The sequence below is a fragment of the Brassica napus genome, chromosome C9, assembly GCF_020379485.1.
Source record: "Brassica napus cultivar Da-Ae chromosome C9, Da-Ae, whole genome shotgun sequence".
NCBI lineage: Eukaryota > Viridiplantae > Streptophyta > Magnoliopsida > Brassicales > Brassicaceae > Brassica > Brassica napus.
Window position 1 is genome coordinate 732,239 of NC_063452.1, and position 18,397 is coordinate 750,635.

The window sequence follows — 18,397 nt, forward strand, 5'->3', positions numbered from 1 at the left end:
TCTAGTGGACATTAAACAAATTATGACATAAAAACCTTATTTTTTTCCTCGAACACATTTTTGAAAAAGTGAACAGTATTGTTTTCATAGTTGAATTATTTTGACTTTTATCTTACATATAGTTTTGAAAGCTTTCAAATCAACCATCAAACTGATACATGTCATTTTAATGTTTTTAGTCGTATACTTAAGGAAAACTTACATTTTTGTAATTTAAAGTCGTTTTAAAAAATTCAAAATATAACATATAAGAAAAAATCTAACATATAAGAAAAATATAACATATAAGGTGTCTTCATTTTTGTATTTTAAAGTCGTTTTAAAAAAAATATATAACATATAAGGTTTCCTCTTTTTTGTAATTTAAAGTCATTTTAAAAAATTTAAAATATAACATATAAGAAAAAATCTAATTTTTTTATTATATGGTTAATGTGATTGTTTATTTTTTTTTAATAATATAAAATTAAACAAAAATGAAGATGGGTGCAAAAATTGTTATCAAATCTTTATTATTCATAATCATTAATTGTCATATATATGTAAATCATATTAGGTAATTCTGTAGTTTTTATTTAAGGAAAAAATACACACTTCTTATATTTTAGGTTAATATAATGTTCTCTAGTGGGACATTAAACAAATTATAACATAAAAACCTTATTTTTTCCTTCGAACACATTCTTGAAAAAAATGAACAGTATTGTTTCCACAGTTAAATTATTTTGACTTTTATCTTACATATGGTTTTGAAAGCTTTCAAATCAACCATCAAATTGATACATATCATTTTAATGTTTTTAGTCGTATATTTAAGGAAAACTTACATTTTTGTAATTTAAAGTCGTTTTAAAAAAATTCAAAATATAACATATAAGAAAGTTCTAACGTATAAGAAAAATATAACATATAAGGTGTCCTCATTTTTGTTTTTAAAGTCGTTTAAAAAAAATATATATAACATATAAGGTTTCCTCATTTTTCTAATTTAAAGTCATTTTAAAAAATTCAAAATATAACATATAAGAAAAAATCTATTTTTTTTATTATATGGTTAATGTGATTGTTTTTTTTTTTTTTAATAATATAAATTTAAACAAAAATGAAGAAGGATGCAAAAATTGTTATCAAATCTTTATTATTCATAATCATTAATTGCTATATATATGTAAATCATATTAGGTAATTTCGTAGCTTTTATTTAAGGAAAGAATACACATTTCATTTATTTTAGGTTAATATAATGTTTTCTAGTGTTATATAATTATGAAATAATGTGACACCATTAGATTAAACTATACTTTATATTAGATGCTCTAGAATTCTTTGAAATAGAATATAGAAGGCATTTAGAGTGCCATCTAAAATTTGAGATTTTTTTTAATTAATACAAAATTAAGGTTCTAATTTTTCAAATGTTTCTCGATTAATATACAAGGGATGTGAAAGCAAAATGGAACACACGACTGAGCCGTACGAGAAAGGCAAAGACAAAGACGTAATAACGATTTAAAAGAAAGGGTATTATAGTAATTGTAAAATAAGGAATGGCTAACGTTCCGTTTTCTTTTTGAACAGCGAATCCAAAGGGTCCACCATCACCCCACTAATACGGATACCAAACCTTCTCTTTTCTTTCTGGAAAGCAAAACAAAACCACAAGAAGAAAGAAAGTAATATATTCAATTCAAATATATATATATCAAAACCAAGAAATAAAGTCAGAGAAAGAAACCAAAGACTTGTCCACACCACTCTCCTGTCTTGTTTCCTTGTTACTGGTACTTGCACGAATCCAAAACTTTGAGAATAAAAACTTCTGCTTTGTCTCCAAGCAAACTTTCGGTCAAAACCATATATTTTTTTTTAATATTGAAATAGAGTTTCCTCTGCTTCTTGAATTTTCAATGACCAAAGCCTTTTAACTTGGTGTTCTTGGTGTTTAGGTAAGAATACTCTGCTTTTTTTCTACATGCTCTGTTTCTCTCTCACTTTCACTCTGTTTTTTTTTTTGGTTTCTGGGGTTGTATTATTCATTTATTCTCAATTCTTTACAGATCTTCCATTGATATCTTCTTTTGTTTTATAGAATAGACATCAAACCTTCATTACAATCTCTAACAACCGCAATTTTAACTGTTGTTTGACTACAATTTTGTTGCTTGGTTTGTAATTTTCCTCAGGGTTTAGGTAAGAGTACTCTGTTTTTACATGCTCTGTCTCTCTCTCACTTCTTTGTTCTTTAGATCTCCATTTGATATTATCTTCTGTTTTATAGAATAGACATCAGACCTTCATTACAATCTTTAAAGACCGCAACTTTAACTGTTGTTTGACTAAGAAATGTTGTTGCTTGATTTGTAATTCTCTGAGTACTCTGTTTTTACATGCTTTGTCTCTCTCTCACTTTCACTCAGTTCTCTGTTTTTTTTTTTTGGTTTCTGGGTTTGTATTAGTCTCCAATTTTCGTTACAGATCTTCCATCAAACCGTCATTACAATCTCTAAAGACCGCGACTTTAACTGTTGTCTGACTAAAAGTTTGTTTCTTGGTTTGTAATTTTCTGCAGGGTTTTTGATAACTGTACCTTCGTTCCCAAGCTTTTTGAATCAATGGAAGAGGAGAAGAAGTCTTTATCTCCGTGGTCGTGGTCCGTTGACCAATGTCTGAAAGAGTACAACACAACACTAGACAAGGGCTTAACCACCGAAGATGTCCAAACCCGCCGTCAGAAACACGGTTACAACGAGCTAGCCAAGGAGAAAGGCAAGCCCTTATGGCATCTCGTATTAGAACAGTTCGACGACACCCTCGTCAAGATTCTCCTCGGCGCAGCGTTCATCTCTTTCGTTTTAGCCTTTCTAGGAGAAGAACACGGTTCGGGTTCGGGTGCAGGGTTCGAGGCCTTTGTTGAACCCTTTGTGATCGTTTTGATTCTGATTCTAAACGCTGTGGTTGGTGTCTGGCAAGAGAGCAATGCCGAGAAAGCGCTCGAGGCTCTCAAAGAGATGCAATGCGAATCCGCAAAGGTTATCAGAGACGGAGTTGTGTTACCGAACATCCCAGCTAGAGAGCTCGTCCCTGGAGACGTAGTCGAGTTACATGTTGGAGATAAAGTCCCTGCTGATATGCGAGTCTCCGGTTTGAAAACATCGACGCTGAGAGTCGAGCAAAGCTCCTTAACCGGAGAGGCAATGCCGGTTTTAAAAGGAGCTAACCTTGTAGTCGTTAATGATTGCGAGCTCCAAGCAAAAGAGAACATGGTGTTCGCGGGAACGACCGTAGTCAACGGAAACTGCGTTAGCGTCGTCACAAGCATCGGCATGGATACGGAGATAGGCAAGATACAAAGGCAGATCCACGAGGCGTCGCTCGAAGAGAGCGACACTCCTCTGAAGAAGAAGCTAGACGAGTTCGGGAGCAGATTGACCACTTCCATCTGCGTCGTCTGCGTCCTCGTCTGGATCATCAACTACAAGAACTTTGTCTCGTGGGACGCCGTGGACGGTTCGTTCAAGTTTTCTTTCGAGAAATGCACTTACTACTTCAAAATCGCGGTGGCTCTCGCCGTGGCAGCGATCCCCGAGGGCTTACCCGCCGTGATCACGACGTGTTTAGCCCTGGGGACGAGGAAAATGGCGCAGAAGAACGCGATTGTGAGGAAGCTGCCGAGCGTGGAAACGCTCGGCTGCACGACTGTGATCTGTTCAGACAAGACAGGGACTTTGACTACGAACCAGATGTCTGCAACCGAGTTTTTCACTTTGGGCGGTAAAACAACGGTCACTCGAGTCTTTTCGGTTGATGGTACGACTTATGATCCTAAAGACGGTGGGATTGTTGACTGGGGAGGTTACGAGATGGATGCTAACTTGCAAGCTGTTGCTGAGATATGTTCGGTTTGTAATGATGCTGGAGTGTTCTATGAAGGGAAGTTGTTTAGAGCAACAGGTTTGCCTACTGAAGCAGCTTTGAAGGTTCTTGTTGAGAAGATGGGTGTTCCAGATGAGAAGAACGGTGAGAGTATCCAGGAAGCTACAAATGATTCAGACAATGGTAGCTCAGTGAAACTAGGTATGTCTCAATGTCTGATTGGTAAACGTTGTCTTGATTGTTTGTTGATCTTTTTTTTTTTTTTACCATTCTTGCTGCATTAGCTTGCTGTGATTGGTGGAACAAAAGATCGAAAAGGCTTGCGACATTGGAGTTTGATCGTGTCCGTAAGTCCATGAGTGTTATCGTGCGTGAACCAAATGGACAAAACCGGCTTCTCGTTAAGGTAAACACAATCACTTCTTGTCTGTTGAAAGCTAAGAGAATTTAATTGATTTTTAAAAAAAAATGTGTTGTTTTCTAAGTATTTTAAAGGATTTGTTGGAGATTTTAATGTATTTGTCTAATTTGTATGTTTAAATTAATTTGATACAAACTAATTCTTTTAAATTCTATGAACTTTCGAAACTTTATACATTAAAAATTGAATAAAAACTTGATTGATGAACATAATGAAAACAAAACCAATATACTACTCCCTCTGTTTCATATTAAGTGTCGTTTTAGAGAATTTTTTTCGTTACAAAATAAGTGTTGTTTTCAATTTTCAATGCAAAATTTATTTTTCTATTGGTTGAAATATGGTTAGGTGTACAGGTAATAGTGTTTTTTATAAGAAATATACAAAATTAATTGTTTCCTTAATCCGTGTGCCGAAACCTAAAACGACACTTATAATGAAACAAAGGGAGTAGTATATTATTATATAAATAGAAAATTTTACGTATGCAAAAATCAAATAAATACTTTTTATAGTGAACTTTCCATTAAAGTTCATTTAAATACAATTACTACAAAATCCACACAAAAATGAATAACACAAAAATGAATAACACAAAAACAAAAATGAATAACACAAAAATTTAATAGAATTAGAAAATTGCTAAACCTAAAAATGATTATAAATATTTAATCCAATAAAACTTAATGTAAACCTAAATTCCTTCAAATTCTGTCCAAATTCTAAATTCAAATTTCCCCACATTAGTGTGTTAAGTTGAAAATTTCTTTCTGAGCGTTCTCTCTTTTTTTTTGCAGGGTGCAGCTGAGAGCATACTTGAGAGAAGTTCATACACACAGCTTGCTGATGGATCCCTTGTCGCTTTAGATGAATCTAGCAGAGACGTGATCCTCAAGAAACATTCTGAAATGACATCAAAAGGGTTAAGATGTTTAGGGTTAGCTTACAAAGACGAGCTTGGAGAGTTTACAGATTACTCTTCTGAACAACATCCTTCACACAAGAAGCTTTTAGACCCTTCGTCCTATTCAAACATCGAAACAAACTTAATCTTTGTTGGAGTTGTTGGTCTCAGAGATCCTCCACGTGAAGAAGTTGGAAGAGCTATTGAAGACTGCAGAGAAGCTGGAATCAGAGTGATGGTTATCACTGGAGATAACAAATCAACGGCTGAAGCTATTTGCTGTGAGATTAGATTGTTCTCAGACAATGAAGATCTTTCTCAGAGTAGCTTCACAGGCAAAGAGTTCATGTCTCTTCCTGCTTCACGGCGGTCTGAGATACTTTCCAAACCTGGAGGGAAAGTGTTTTCAAGAGCTGAGCCAAGGCATAAGCAAGAGATCGTTAGGATGCTTAAGGAGATGGGAGAGATCGTTGCCATGACAGGTGATGGTGTGAATGATGCTCCTGCTTTGAAACTAGCTGACATTGGTATCGCCATGGGAATCACTGGAACCGAGGTAAAGAAACTAACTAACTTAACTGTAATACAAAATTGAGAGTTCAAACTTACCATTCTTATTCATTCTGAGGGGTGCATATTATGGTATTTAATAGGGTTCGGTTAGTGTGGATTATTCGGTTCGGGTAGTTCGTTTGGTTCGACATAAATCTTACTGATTTAACCCAAAATAAAATTTGGTTCAGTGTTCGGTTAATTCAGTTTTTGAGAACTCAACCTAATTTTTTTGGTTTCGGTTAGATTTTGGTTTCATTTTGTTAAAATTTCGGATAAGATTGGTTATTTGCGGTTAAATTCGATTAGTTCATTCAAAATTTGGTCAGTATAGTTTGGGTTTGGTATGGTACAGGTAACAATTTTTTAAACCTACCGAATCAAACCGAATTCCTAACCGAAATAGCAAAAAAAAAACCGGTTCGGCTTGGCTGGTTCGGACAAATTCTAGGCCTAGTATTTACTGTATACTGTTGAACATTTTCAGGTTGCCAAAGAAGCTTCAGATATGGTTCTTGCAGATGATAACTTCAGTACTATCGTCTCAGCTGTAGCCGAGGGTCGGTCCATTTACAACAACATGAAAGCTTTTATCAGGTAAACAAAAGAGCCTTACATGCAAGTAACTGATCTTGTGGTAAAATTGGTAATACCTTTCTTCCTATGCAAGTAACTGATCTTGTGGTAATAAATGATTTTCATTTCAAGGTATATGATATCATCTAACGTTGGAGAAGTCATCTCCATCTTCTTAACCGCTGCATTGGGGATACCGGAGTGTATGATACCGGTTCAGCTCCTTTGGGTTAACCTGGTAACCGATGGTCCTCCAGCTACAGCCTTGGGCTTCAATCCAGCTGATATTGACATAATGAAGAAACCGCCGCGCAAAAGTGATGACTGTCTCATTGATTCATGGGTTCTTATTCGGTACCTTGTGATTGGTTCTTATGTTGGAGTTGCTACCGTTGGCATCTTTGTCTTGTGGTACACACAAGCTTCTTTCCTCGGGGTTAGTTTGATCACGGATGGACATACGTTGGTCAGCTTCACTCAGCTACAGAACTGGTCTGAATGTTCTTCGTGGGGAACGAACTTCACTGCCTCTCCTTACACAATCGCTGGTGGGCTTAGGACAGTGGCGTTTGAGAACAACCCTTGTGATTACTTCACTCTAGGGAAAGTGAAGCCTATGACTCTGTCTCTCTCTGTTCTTGTGGCAATTGAGATGTTTAACTCGTTGAACGCTTTGTCTGAAGACAACAGTCTCTTGAAGATGCCACCGTGGAGAAACCCTTGGCTTCTTGTGGCTATGACCGTCTCCTTTGGGCTTCACTGTGTTATCCTCTATGTTCCTTTCTTAGCTAATGTGTTTGGGATTGTGCCTTTGAGTTTCAGGGAATGGTTTGTGGTTATTCTTGTTTCTTTCCCTGTGATACTAATCGATGAAGGTCTTAAGTTCATTGGAAGATGGAGAAGACAAAGAATCAAGAACAAGATCAAGAAGACTATGTAAAAGTCTGATTAAACACACAAGACAGTAGTAACATTTATATTTATTATTCTTTTCTGAAGACTTTGTATTTTGATGTAATCTCTATTACAATCTTTAGTTGATTCAACAAGTAATTTCTGACAAGTTTTGTCGTACCCACAACAAACTAGTTAATTACAGATTCTCTCAAACTCCATCAAGACATCAAACAAAATCTCTGATGTGCCTCTTGTAACCAACATCTTGCTTGACCAAGACCGTCGCGTCAAGTGTTTACCAAACTTACCCAAAAGTTTTAATGGGCCTAAATTTATCACAAATGGGCTGGTTTTGGATTTGCGAAATAAAAGGTAACTATCAGCACACAAAACACCTGATTAGTGGAAAAGGCTTTTAAAAACAAAAGGGTGGCTGAGAGCATTGGCTTGCTAGCTTTTTAGCCTTTGGGGATCAAACTTTTGGAAGTTATTTCAATGACAAAAAAAAAACAAAAGGGTTGGGGAATGTAATGATACTTTTATTTGGTCGAACTAGAGCAGTAAATGAAGCATACTAAAGAAGAAATGAATGCTTTAGCGTAATTTTTCTTGTCCGCGAATGTTTTTGCGTCTCAAATTATAACAACATTTTTTTATTTATGGTATTCTCCTTCAGTTTCGTAATATAATTAGTTTTGGCTAAAAATACAATTTAAAAAAGTATCATTTAATACATATATTACATATTATTAATCTATTATAAATAAGTATGTATATTTTTATTTAACACATATACTAGATATTATTAATCAATAATTATCAATAAATACAAAAAGTTATATAGAAATCTAAAAATAATTTATATTTTGAAACAAAAAAACATCTCTAAAACTACTTATATTATTAAATAGAGGGAGTATGTAAAGTTGTTCAATTTTTGTTTGGGACCATCCGTATAATTGTAGGTGTGGATTTATGAAGGTGCCATTGCCTTGTCCTTATTTTGCATGAGACATAAAGAGCGCATTTATAACTCATATTGTGTAGCTCAATGTAGTAGATCATACTTAACCATTTCTAATATATTTTGTTATTTTTCTCTTAAAATTAGGGAATTCTATTATATAGATGAAACTTATTCAATATATTTCTTTAAAATAAAGTTCTTCAAATTTAAAGTGAAAAATACTTTTTTTCTCTAAATATAGAAGGAAAATAGTAATTTTTATTTTACAAAAAGAATATAGATGAATTGGAGTAGATTTAACTCTAAGAGCATCTCCAATGTAAAACTCCATTTTTTCCTTCAAAATGGAGTAAAAGTGAAAATGGAGTAAAATTGCTCTAACCCTTCTCCATTTCCCACTCCATTATGAAGTGATGAACAAACAAAAAATAAACTACTCCATTTATGGAGTAAATTTCATTATGAAGTGAGATATGGAGTTGGGTTGGAGCATTCCTTACTCCATATCCACTTTTACTCTATCTTAGAGGAAAAAATGGAGTTGGGATGGAGATGCCCTAAATACTATAACAAAATTAAAAATAACAATGGACTAGAAATGTTCTTCAACATATATAATACTTATTTCATTTTACTTTGACATTTTTCACGCTTATCAAAAAATGCATTTATATTATTATTAATTATAATTATTTAACCAATAGTATTTTCAGATAATTAAAATTATTTATAGGGTCAATACAATTTGCATTTATTATCAAACTGAATGATATGATAAATTGTAGTCTCCACGTTTTTTTTTTAAATGTCAATTTAACGTTTTTCATGCATGTTAAAAATGATTGAATATTTAAGTTTTTATTAATTATATCTATTTGACCAATAATATTTGAGATAACTAAAAATACTTATAAAATCTATACAATTTGTAATTAATAAGTATAATTTGCATTAAAATTTTAAAGTGATATTGTAACAAAACAAAAGTTAAAATGACACTTGAAAAACAGAAGGAATATTGAAAATCTAAACTAAAATTATTGGGAACATCTATGGTCATAGACAGTGGCGTGATGTTCCAAGTGAAAAAATACCCCATGCCATAAAGAAACAAGAGCAATGTCTTAGCATTGACCTTTTCCACTAATACTTCCAATTAGCTAAGACCTGATTTTACATATCATAATATATCTGTGCGCATATAATTATTGTGAATAATTACGAACTATATACATCTTACACATGAAGGGTATTTAATTTTGATTAAACATTTTTGAGGAAACTAAAAAAATATACTGTAGATGCTTCTCAGGTGTATATCACTGTTTAAGACTGGTGTGTGTTTCTATTATGCAAATGAACTAAAAAAAATTTGAAAGCTGCAAATTAATTAATTGAAACGTTCATAATTGAGGAAGTGGGAACTTGCCAAGGTACCTAAACAACTATTTTCAATTTATATAACTAACTAATTTCTGACGACTTTCTCTTGCCTTCTTAATGATCTCTCAATTGAATATCCAAAACTTCCAATTAAAACCTACATTCTACACTTAATTACATCGACATTCAACAATAAATAAATACAATATGTCATATTACAATATTACAAAAGACAAGCTAGGGTTTTAGAATAATACGGTGGTTCAGATCTTCTTAAAGCACAGCTCCTCCTCATCATTTTCTCATCATTAGGAACACCATCTTTCAGCACCATCTATTTCTATCTCTACCATCACTTTCTCTCCCTAAACTATCTATTTCTATCTCTACTTTATCACTTTCTCTCCCAATTAAAATACACAAGTCTCTACGATATAATTGTTATTGTGAGTATGAAGATTGAAAAGGCTATTTCCGTTGCGGGGAATGTCGTTTGGATCGAGGATATCATCATATGCATAATGCATACATATAATTGTGCATATATGTAATTCTCGGACCAGGCTTCATCCCCCTCAACACGTTATTGCCTTCAATCACCAGAAACCACAAAACCTAATTATTCCCTTTTCGTATATGTGTGTAAGACAATCATCTCTTAACAATATTTTTTCTTTTGGGTCTCTATATTTTCATCCTTTCATCCTTTCTATGGTTACTTGTTTAATGGCTTACACTGTGTTTCTATTGATTTTTATAATAAATATGTTTATATAATCACCAAAGATGTTCAGTTACAAACTGTAATTGTTTCTTTCACGTGATAATCTCATTAGACATATACATTGGCAATGTGCATTTATCAGAGTTCAACACGTGAATGACCGCTTTTGTTAAGTGAGCAAAATTTGTTGAGCAACTCATATAATGCATGGATAGTGGATTAGGTGAAAAGACTGTAGGTTTCACCGAAGAGTTTATGTGGGTTTAGAGAAAATCACATGGTAGCCAAAAAATTATTTATTTTATGTTGCGTTATGTAATACAAAAGTCATGCTACATCTCTAGTCGATTTCCTAATTATAAATTAATACAATAACACATTTTATGTCGAAATAACAAATATCGCAAGATTTTGCCAAGAGTAAGGAGTATTTTGATAGATATTCCTAAAACTAAATAACTTTCAGTTGCAATTGTGTCACTTTGGTTAGTTACTTAAAGTTTACATCTAACGGGCTACAACTAGCTAATGTAATGTAGCTATTATGTGAAGTGAATTGTATAGATAAGTTCTTAACTTACTGAAGCTTTTGACTATGAGGAAAAATAGTTAGAAGAGATTAGAAGAGTCTTTTGTTTTTACTTTGTCAAATTGCTTAATCTTTTTGTCACAACTTTTCCAAGTATTTATTGAGATGTGACATCTTCTCGCGATAATTTAATCGCGACTTTCTGCATAGACATAAATGCACATGTGCTAATACTGGATGTTGGTCTGAACCAAAAATTTGTGTTGCTCATCGGGTAATGTAAATATCAAGTTTTTAGGTTTCGAACAAAAAAAGAGAAAGGATAAGATCTGATTCAGTTATACACACTAGATTTATTTGGGTACAATCGTTTTGCTTTAATTACAACTAGAACCTGATCCGCGCGCTAGCGCGAATTTGAATTTTCGGTTTTTGGTTATTTATTTAACTAAATAATGTATTTGTAATATTTGATGTATTATATTCACCAAGTAAATAATTTTTTTTTTGTCATCTTAAACCATCTATTTACGATGAATATTCGATATCATATAAAAAATTGAACAAATAGACGTAATTAGAGAATTGTAGACGATATATAAAACAATGGTTATTAATGTAAAATATGAAGAAATAATATATTATGAATTAATATGGCATAAAATATTATAAATTAGTTATACATCTTTAAAGAAAATAAAATGATTTTTAAACTTCTATGAAAAATTTAACATATAAAAAAGGGCGATGAATTAGTCATCAAATTGTAAATAATTTCATAATTTTATTAATAATAAATGACTTATAGTCTTTGTTTTTCGTGAAGATAATTATTAAATGTCCATAACATTAATATGTTAAAAGACCATATTATGAAAGCCCATGTTGTAACCGTTTTTTTCCGGGAAGTGTAACAAAAAAAAATTACATTTAACTCTTTGTTTTGTTTAAGTTTGTGTCGGTAAAAGATTAAAAAAAAATCTCTCTATCTTTTTCAATGTTCAATTTGAAGCTTATTATGCGGAAATCATACGCAAATATAGGCAATTGGTTGGAATCTCTATATCTTTATATTCTTATAAATTTTAAATTCATTGTTTCCTTTTCTGCAAGCAAATCAATTGCCGAAGTAATAGATCAATTAGTTGGAATCAAATCTATTCTTATAATTAGTGTAATTATGATTACAGTTTCTATATTTAATAGATACATTAAAGATACGACATTGAAGATATTTTGTTTTGATTAATAGAAGATATTGGATTTTGAGTTTGTATTTATTGATTTGTTTTTTTATAAAGTTTAGAAAATCAATTGGATGATTGGTTGGTTGATACATCTTATAAAGAAAACGAAAACTATAGGTGGTTTGAATATTGTACATCGATCTATGCATGATGTAAGTTGACTATATAAAACTTGAACATGATCATTTCAAACTAAAGTATAGGTAGGTTATATGCATTTGTTATATTGTAGTTAATATATTTTAAATATTACATAAGTCAAGTGATTCACGTTTTCGTAAAAATAAAATTCAAATTCATTATTGGGCCGTACTTGTACGTAATAAGCTACGTTAAATATGATGTATTTTTAGGTTTATTTAATGACATTAAGTTTAAATTTGATTAAAGAAAACTCATTAATTTAACTGGAAAGACAAACATTAAAATGGGTAGGTTTATTTAATGACATTAAGTTTAAATTTGATTAAGAAAAACTCATTAATTTAACTGAAAAAGACAAACATTAAAATAAGTTGTTTAATTTAATTCTCAGTGGCATTGAAATGTAAATAAGTTAGAAAACTTAAGTGTATTTTTTAATGGGTACTTCTCTTTTAATAATAGAGATTTAGAAGTTATGCCTCATGTACAAAAAGAGATGACATCCTTGTTTTGATAAAAGTAACTGCTTTTGCGTTTATTATTATTATATTTTTTTGTTGAAAGAAATATTAAATTTGTCCTATAAGATCCATGTTATGATATGTTTTGCACAATGTTGAACATCTGTTGTAATCTTTTTTTTCTATAATCTAGATAATTTGTGTTTTCTACGGTTTGAACTTCAGACTTTATGGCGTAGATGCATTAACGAACCTTTAGTCAAACCACTTGGCTAATGGATTTCCACTCATAAGTTTGTCTTTAGAAAACGAATTCTATTTCAAAAAGAAAAATGACTAATTTCCCAAACAATTCAATATAGTACAGCCCACAAATAGCTTCCCAAAGAATAAGGCATACTTTACGACCCATTCTACTTTTCGTTGGACAGGTTAACAAAATATCTGAAGTTACATAAACGAAGCACTACCTTTTGACATATTAAAGTATTTAATTTATTTTGGGTGTAAATTAATGTATTTAATTTCAAGTGGGAATTTACCTTTATTATTTAATGTTTAATAACATTATTCGCTAGATATTCATATTCCAACAATCTATGAGGTTGTGGCTTCTCTGTACAATGATTCGTACTTCCATGTAACAATAATAAAATGTCTATTCAAAAGTTTCAATTGGAAAATATATATCAAAACTGCGTTATATTGACACCACCAATTTTGTCGAACTTTGGCTTTTTTTTGTGTTGTCATATTACTGGGTCCATTTAAGTTTCTTTAGCAGAAATTGATATACAAGCAATAAAAAGATAGTTGTGTGGAAAATACTTTGTGGTAAAGACTAAAGGCAACATGTGTATATAATTATATATTAATAATATTTAATACTTTGTGGTAAAAAGTTCATCGATAAGATTCCAAATATGTAAATCAAACGCTAGCTTTTGACTTTTGTTTATTGATACGATACGTTTCAAAAACAAATATAATTTAATTTGGAAAAAGGTAAATATACGGACGACATGACCGGCCATTCCTTTTTCGCCGGTTTGCAAGAATCTAATTTCCCTACCACTACACCACCACTTTACTTTTTTGGTTCTTTGTCTTAATGATTCTATATTTCTGTTGATATAACTTTGGAATAAATAAAACATTGTTTTTTAACGCTCGATAATTATGCTATTACAACTATGAAAAATATTACAGACGATTCTACAGCCGACAATTCTACCTGCCGTATTAGGATTCACGCCTGACTGCATCACCTGAGCCGCCCTATGGGATCCATGCTTGACGGTACTCCTTGCGCCATGCTGCAGATATCTTGTAAGTTTTTTCTCCTTTAATTCGCATAATTCCGTCTTCTCCAGAAATGGAAACTCAAACCTCTTAGTGTAAAATCATTAATGAATCCTTGGTCAAACCACTGGACCAAAGGAGCTTCCACCGCATATTTTTTTTCATTACATGAAGAGAAATCTATACTTACGAATGATACTACTAACAAAACCACATTTTAAGCGACATCCTAGCAAAAAAAAAATTATCCCCAAACAATATTATCTATATCTATGTTTAGTAGAATAATTAAAAACTCTTTGTGAAAATATGATTTATATTTAACCTAGTAAAACATTGTTCTTAATTACTTCTTAGTTCCTATATTTTGTCTCTTGGTACTACTAAATGTATACATTCGCATACATTACTTATATCCGATTATGGGTGTCATTATCTCCGTTAATCCACTAATCCAGGGTTTAGCTGGATTGTCTTTTAAGTTTTGATGATGACACATAGAGAAAAGAACTAAATAAAGCACCTAATAATACATACAGGATAAGATTGAACTTTTCCTGAGTGCTTAAATTTGAAGTAAAGAATATATTTTCTTAATTATATCATTATTCATTATGGAACTAAAATTCGGCACATATAAAGCAAATTATGCGCACCAACTTTGCTATATATACAAGAAACGTCTTCTCTTATAGAACAATTAAAGAGAACAAATGACAAACATACAACATTTTCTTCACCACCCTCCAAGTCCTACAACCTTCCAAGAACAATTTTCATTCACTTTCTAGAGAAATCAAAAGCTATTTTCCGGGGGAAAACCAATCAATATGGGAGAGACAGAAACCATGAAGACAAACTAAACCTTAATACATATATATTATCTATATACTAATATTCATCCAATGGGCAACGGAGACAAACTCATCAGTCACTGGAGCTTCCATATTCCACGCCTCCATTATCATCATAATCATAATCATCATGAGCATGATCATGAAAAGGTACCAAAAGGGTGTTTGGCAGTGAAGGTAGGACAAGGAGAAGAGCAAGAGAGATTTGTGATTCCCGTTTGGTATTTTAATCATCCTTTGTTTGGACAACTCTTGAAAGAAGCTGAAGAAGAGTTTGGATTTGCTCAGAAAGGGACAATCACGATCCCTTGTCACGTTGAAGAGTTTAGGTATGTTCGAGGACTGATCGATCGGGAAAACTCCAAATTTCTCGGTGCTTATAATACTCTTGGCCACCATCACCATCACCATCCTCATCCTCATAACCATCTCATCCGGTGTTTTAAGGTTTAATGGTATTCTTATATATACTAAATAATTGTCTTATGTTATTGTTGATTATAAATAATTGTCGTTCTCCATATATCTTATCGCATATGTTGTGTGGATTCTTGTTGTTGTTCAAATGTATGTTTTTACGATGATTAACTGTAAGCTTGGCATGATAATATTGAAAATAAACATTTTGTGATGATAATAGTCTAAGTTCGTAGGTTATTGTCATGGTGATATATGTTTACTCAACACACTTTTCTTTTTGGGGAACATGGGTCGTCCGGACCCGAAAACCCGACTAATAGATTTCGAACCCGGGATGCTTAGCACTTTAGCTAGAATTCTCAGATTGTAGCTTTTCCAACTTCTACAATATATTATTCATTTGGATGAAGACGTGATTCAATTGTCATTTCATATATATACCCTAAAACACAACTTCTACTTTGCTCTTACATTGATAAAGATATGTGAAAACAAGTTTCTTTATATTTTATAAAAAAAAATCCTTTTAACTTTATTTTTATCTGATCAAAATTTTCTTTAGTTCTTGTTGTCTTCATTCAATTTTGACGGTCATAAAAGAAACAACAACTGTTATACATAAAATAAAACTTTAATCACACTTTTGGTCAAAGGATAAACTTAATATAATATCTAACTAGATTTTGATCCGCGCATCCGCACGAGTGTATTTTTCAAAAATATGTTGCTATCTGTTTTTATCACTATTTACGATTGGGCAAAAAACTCGAATCCGAAGAACCGAACCGATTCCGATCCAAAAAAGTAGTACTAAACTCGAATCTAAATTAATTAAATATCTGAATTATTCAAAATTTTAGTATTTAGAGAACTTAAACCTAATCAGATTCGAACCAAAGTATTTTGGGTATCTGAATCCGAAATAGATTTATATATTTTTATATATATTAATTATTTTTAGACTTAATGTACATTAAACATCCATAATATATATGATAATTTTAAGTTGGGTTAAATACTTGAAAATATATACAAATAGTCAAAAGTAAATATCTAAAATAGTTAAAGTATACTCAAAACACCAAAAATACTTAAAATACTTATTGATTCTCTGTCCAAATATTTAAGCCAAACCAATTTATATGTTAAGTTTAGGTACTCTAACATATGTTATTTAAATTCATATGTAATATATTATTTTGTTTTTTAGATTTTGAGAAATTTAGAGTATATAATGAATTTTAAAAAAATCTAAAATAGTTTAAATGGGTTATTCCAATCCAAATCAAATCCGCAAAGATCTGAACCGAACCCGGACCGAAATTTAGAAATATCCGAATGAGGCTGAAATATTTGATTCCAAAAATCCAAAACCCAAACAGACCCGTCCCAAACCCGAATGGTTACCCATACGTCCACCCCTAGACACTATTATATATTATATATGTGTCGTCATATAATTAATCATATTTTATAAGTACCATAATACAAGTAACCATATAATTAATAGTATTTTATACGTACCATCATATAACTAATCACATATATTATATTGAAATTAAGTTTTGTATTGTATTTTTCTTATATATATTGAAAAAATATAATGGTTATTTGAAAATATTTTAGTAAAAATCAATTTTTGAACATATGTATATTTTCTAATAGTTTTTTTATATAAATCAACTTTAAATTATTATTTTGATTTGAACTATGTATATCAAGTAACATAAACTCATTACTTTTTAATATAAGATAATGGATTTCTAATTTTTTTAATAAGATAAGCCAATTACTTTTTTTTCTTAATATATTACTATCAATGTTTCCAAACAACATAATTAATCTTTTTTTTATCCATGCTGCCAAACAAAAGCTTAAAGTACTTTTACTTTAATAAGATAGATACATTAATATTCTCTTCTTGATGTTAATACATGTACACAGATTCGAGAATTTATTTATGTTACATATTTTATTTTCATGATTTTTTGAACGAACATAAAAAAAATCAAATAGTGATGGATTGAAGAATTATGAAAGTGGAAAGAAATGGACGAGACGTGATGAAGACCTCAAGTCATCATCAGAAAAGGAGAAAGAAACCAGGAGTAAATCAGTGAAGAACATTAAGCTAAGGAAAGCTAAAGAAGCCAACCAAGACATATGTGCAATTAAAACGCCATATCTTACAAACCAGGAGGAATTTATCAATGAAGCCAGTTTTCCTGGATTTTATACTCAACAAGAGCACACAGCGAATTGGTTTCATACCAAAAGGAGTAATAGTTTAGGAGATATGCTATTTACAAGTCAGACTATCTACACTGCATCCGAACTGGTTCTTTTTAAGGAAAGTAATTATTTGCTTAAAGAGTGTGCAACTCAAACTCACGTGTGGAAACCAGGAGATCATTAATTACATCTAAAACCACTTTGAGAGTTGATACCATGCACTAAACCTCACTGGATCAGCCAGATTCTTCACCATCTAAGCTTGCCATTTTTAGAGCCGATTTGCTTTAAATCCCAACGGCTAATTTTCTACACTCTTGGCTGTGATTTGGCGATTTGTTTCATCAACCCGAATCTCTCCAAGGCTCCTAGGATCTTCTCCAAGTTGTCCAGATACAAGCAGCTCAACACATTTTCCATTTTGGCTGAGATTCTCTCATTTAAGCCTAACGGCTAGTTTTTGATATTTTCATTATGTGTCCATTTTGTTTAGCTTTCTAAGTATTTGTATTGAGCATTATATAAGCCCATTAGGTCCCTCATTGGAAGGCACAAATCTTTTACCTAAGAAATAATAAACTTTTCAGTTTCATTTCTTTAAAGTCTTTGTGCCTTTGAGTCTTTGAGTTATCTTGATCATCAAGCCTTGTGTGGAATCACTTGTCTTAGTGATTGGCGATTGAGGCTGCTTGTGGAATCAGGCTGTTCTTCTTCGTGGTTAATTGTGGAATCCTTTTCTATTCGAGATCATCATCATCACTCCCATCCAGTCGGTTTTATAGTCGATTAGATCGATCAGAAGAACCACCCCTCTTGTAGGATCGATCATCACTTTGATCCAAGGTGCTTGTAATCCTTTGACAGCTTAGGACTGCATCAAGACGCCTTGACACTTGCATGGCCAGAATAGC

At 31.9% G+C, this 18,397-nt stretch overlaps 2 protein-coding genes across 4 annotated transcripts; both read left to right on the top strand.

The window, feature by feature from the left end:
- The first annotated feature begins 1,639 nt into the window (after positions 1-1,639).
- On the top strand, positions 1,640-7,389 carry LOC106436319 (calcium-transporting ATPase 2, endoplasmic reticulum-type). 3 transcript variants are annotated; one of them, XM_048769540.1, is made up of 6 exons: positions 1,640-1,946; positions 2,570-4,074; positions 4,158-4,279; positions 5,092-5,754; positions 6,238-6,347; positions 6,459-7,389. In XM_048769540.1, exons 2-6 carry the CDS (start codon positions 2,613-2,615, stop codon positions 7,264-7,266), a joined length of 3,165 nt encoding a protein of 1,054 aa, XP_048625497.1. In that variant the 5' UTR covers positions 1,640-1,946; positions 2,570-2,612; the 3' UTR covers positions 7,267-7,389. The 3 variants fall into 3 exon arrangements, with proteins under 3 accessions (XP_048625497.1, XP_048625499.1, XP_048625498.1); XM_048769542.1 differs by having other exon boundaries at positions 1,650-1,781; XM_048769541.1 differs by lacking the exon at positions 1,640-1,946 and adding an exon at positions 1,949-2,190.
- A 7,289-nt stretch (positions 7,390-14,678) lies between these two features.
- On the top strand, positions 14,679-15,471 carry LOC106436308 (auxin-responsive protein SAUR32-like). Its single transcript, XM_013877261.3, has one exon. The coding sequence runs from the start codon at positions 14,886-14,888 to the stop codon at positions 15,285-15,287; it is 402 nt and encodes a 133-aa protein (XP_013732715.2). The 5' UTR covers positions 14,679-14,885; the 3' UTR covers positions 15,288-15,471.
- The last annotated feature ends 2,926 nt before the right edge of the window (positions 15,472-18,397 follow it).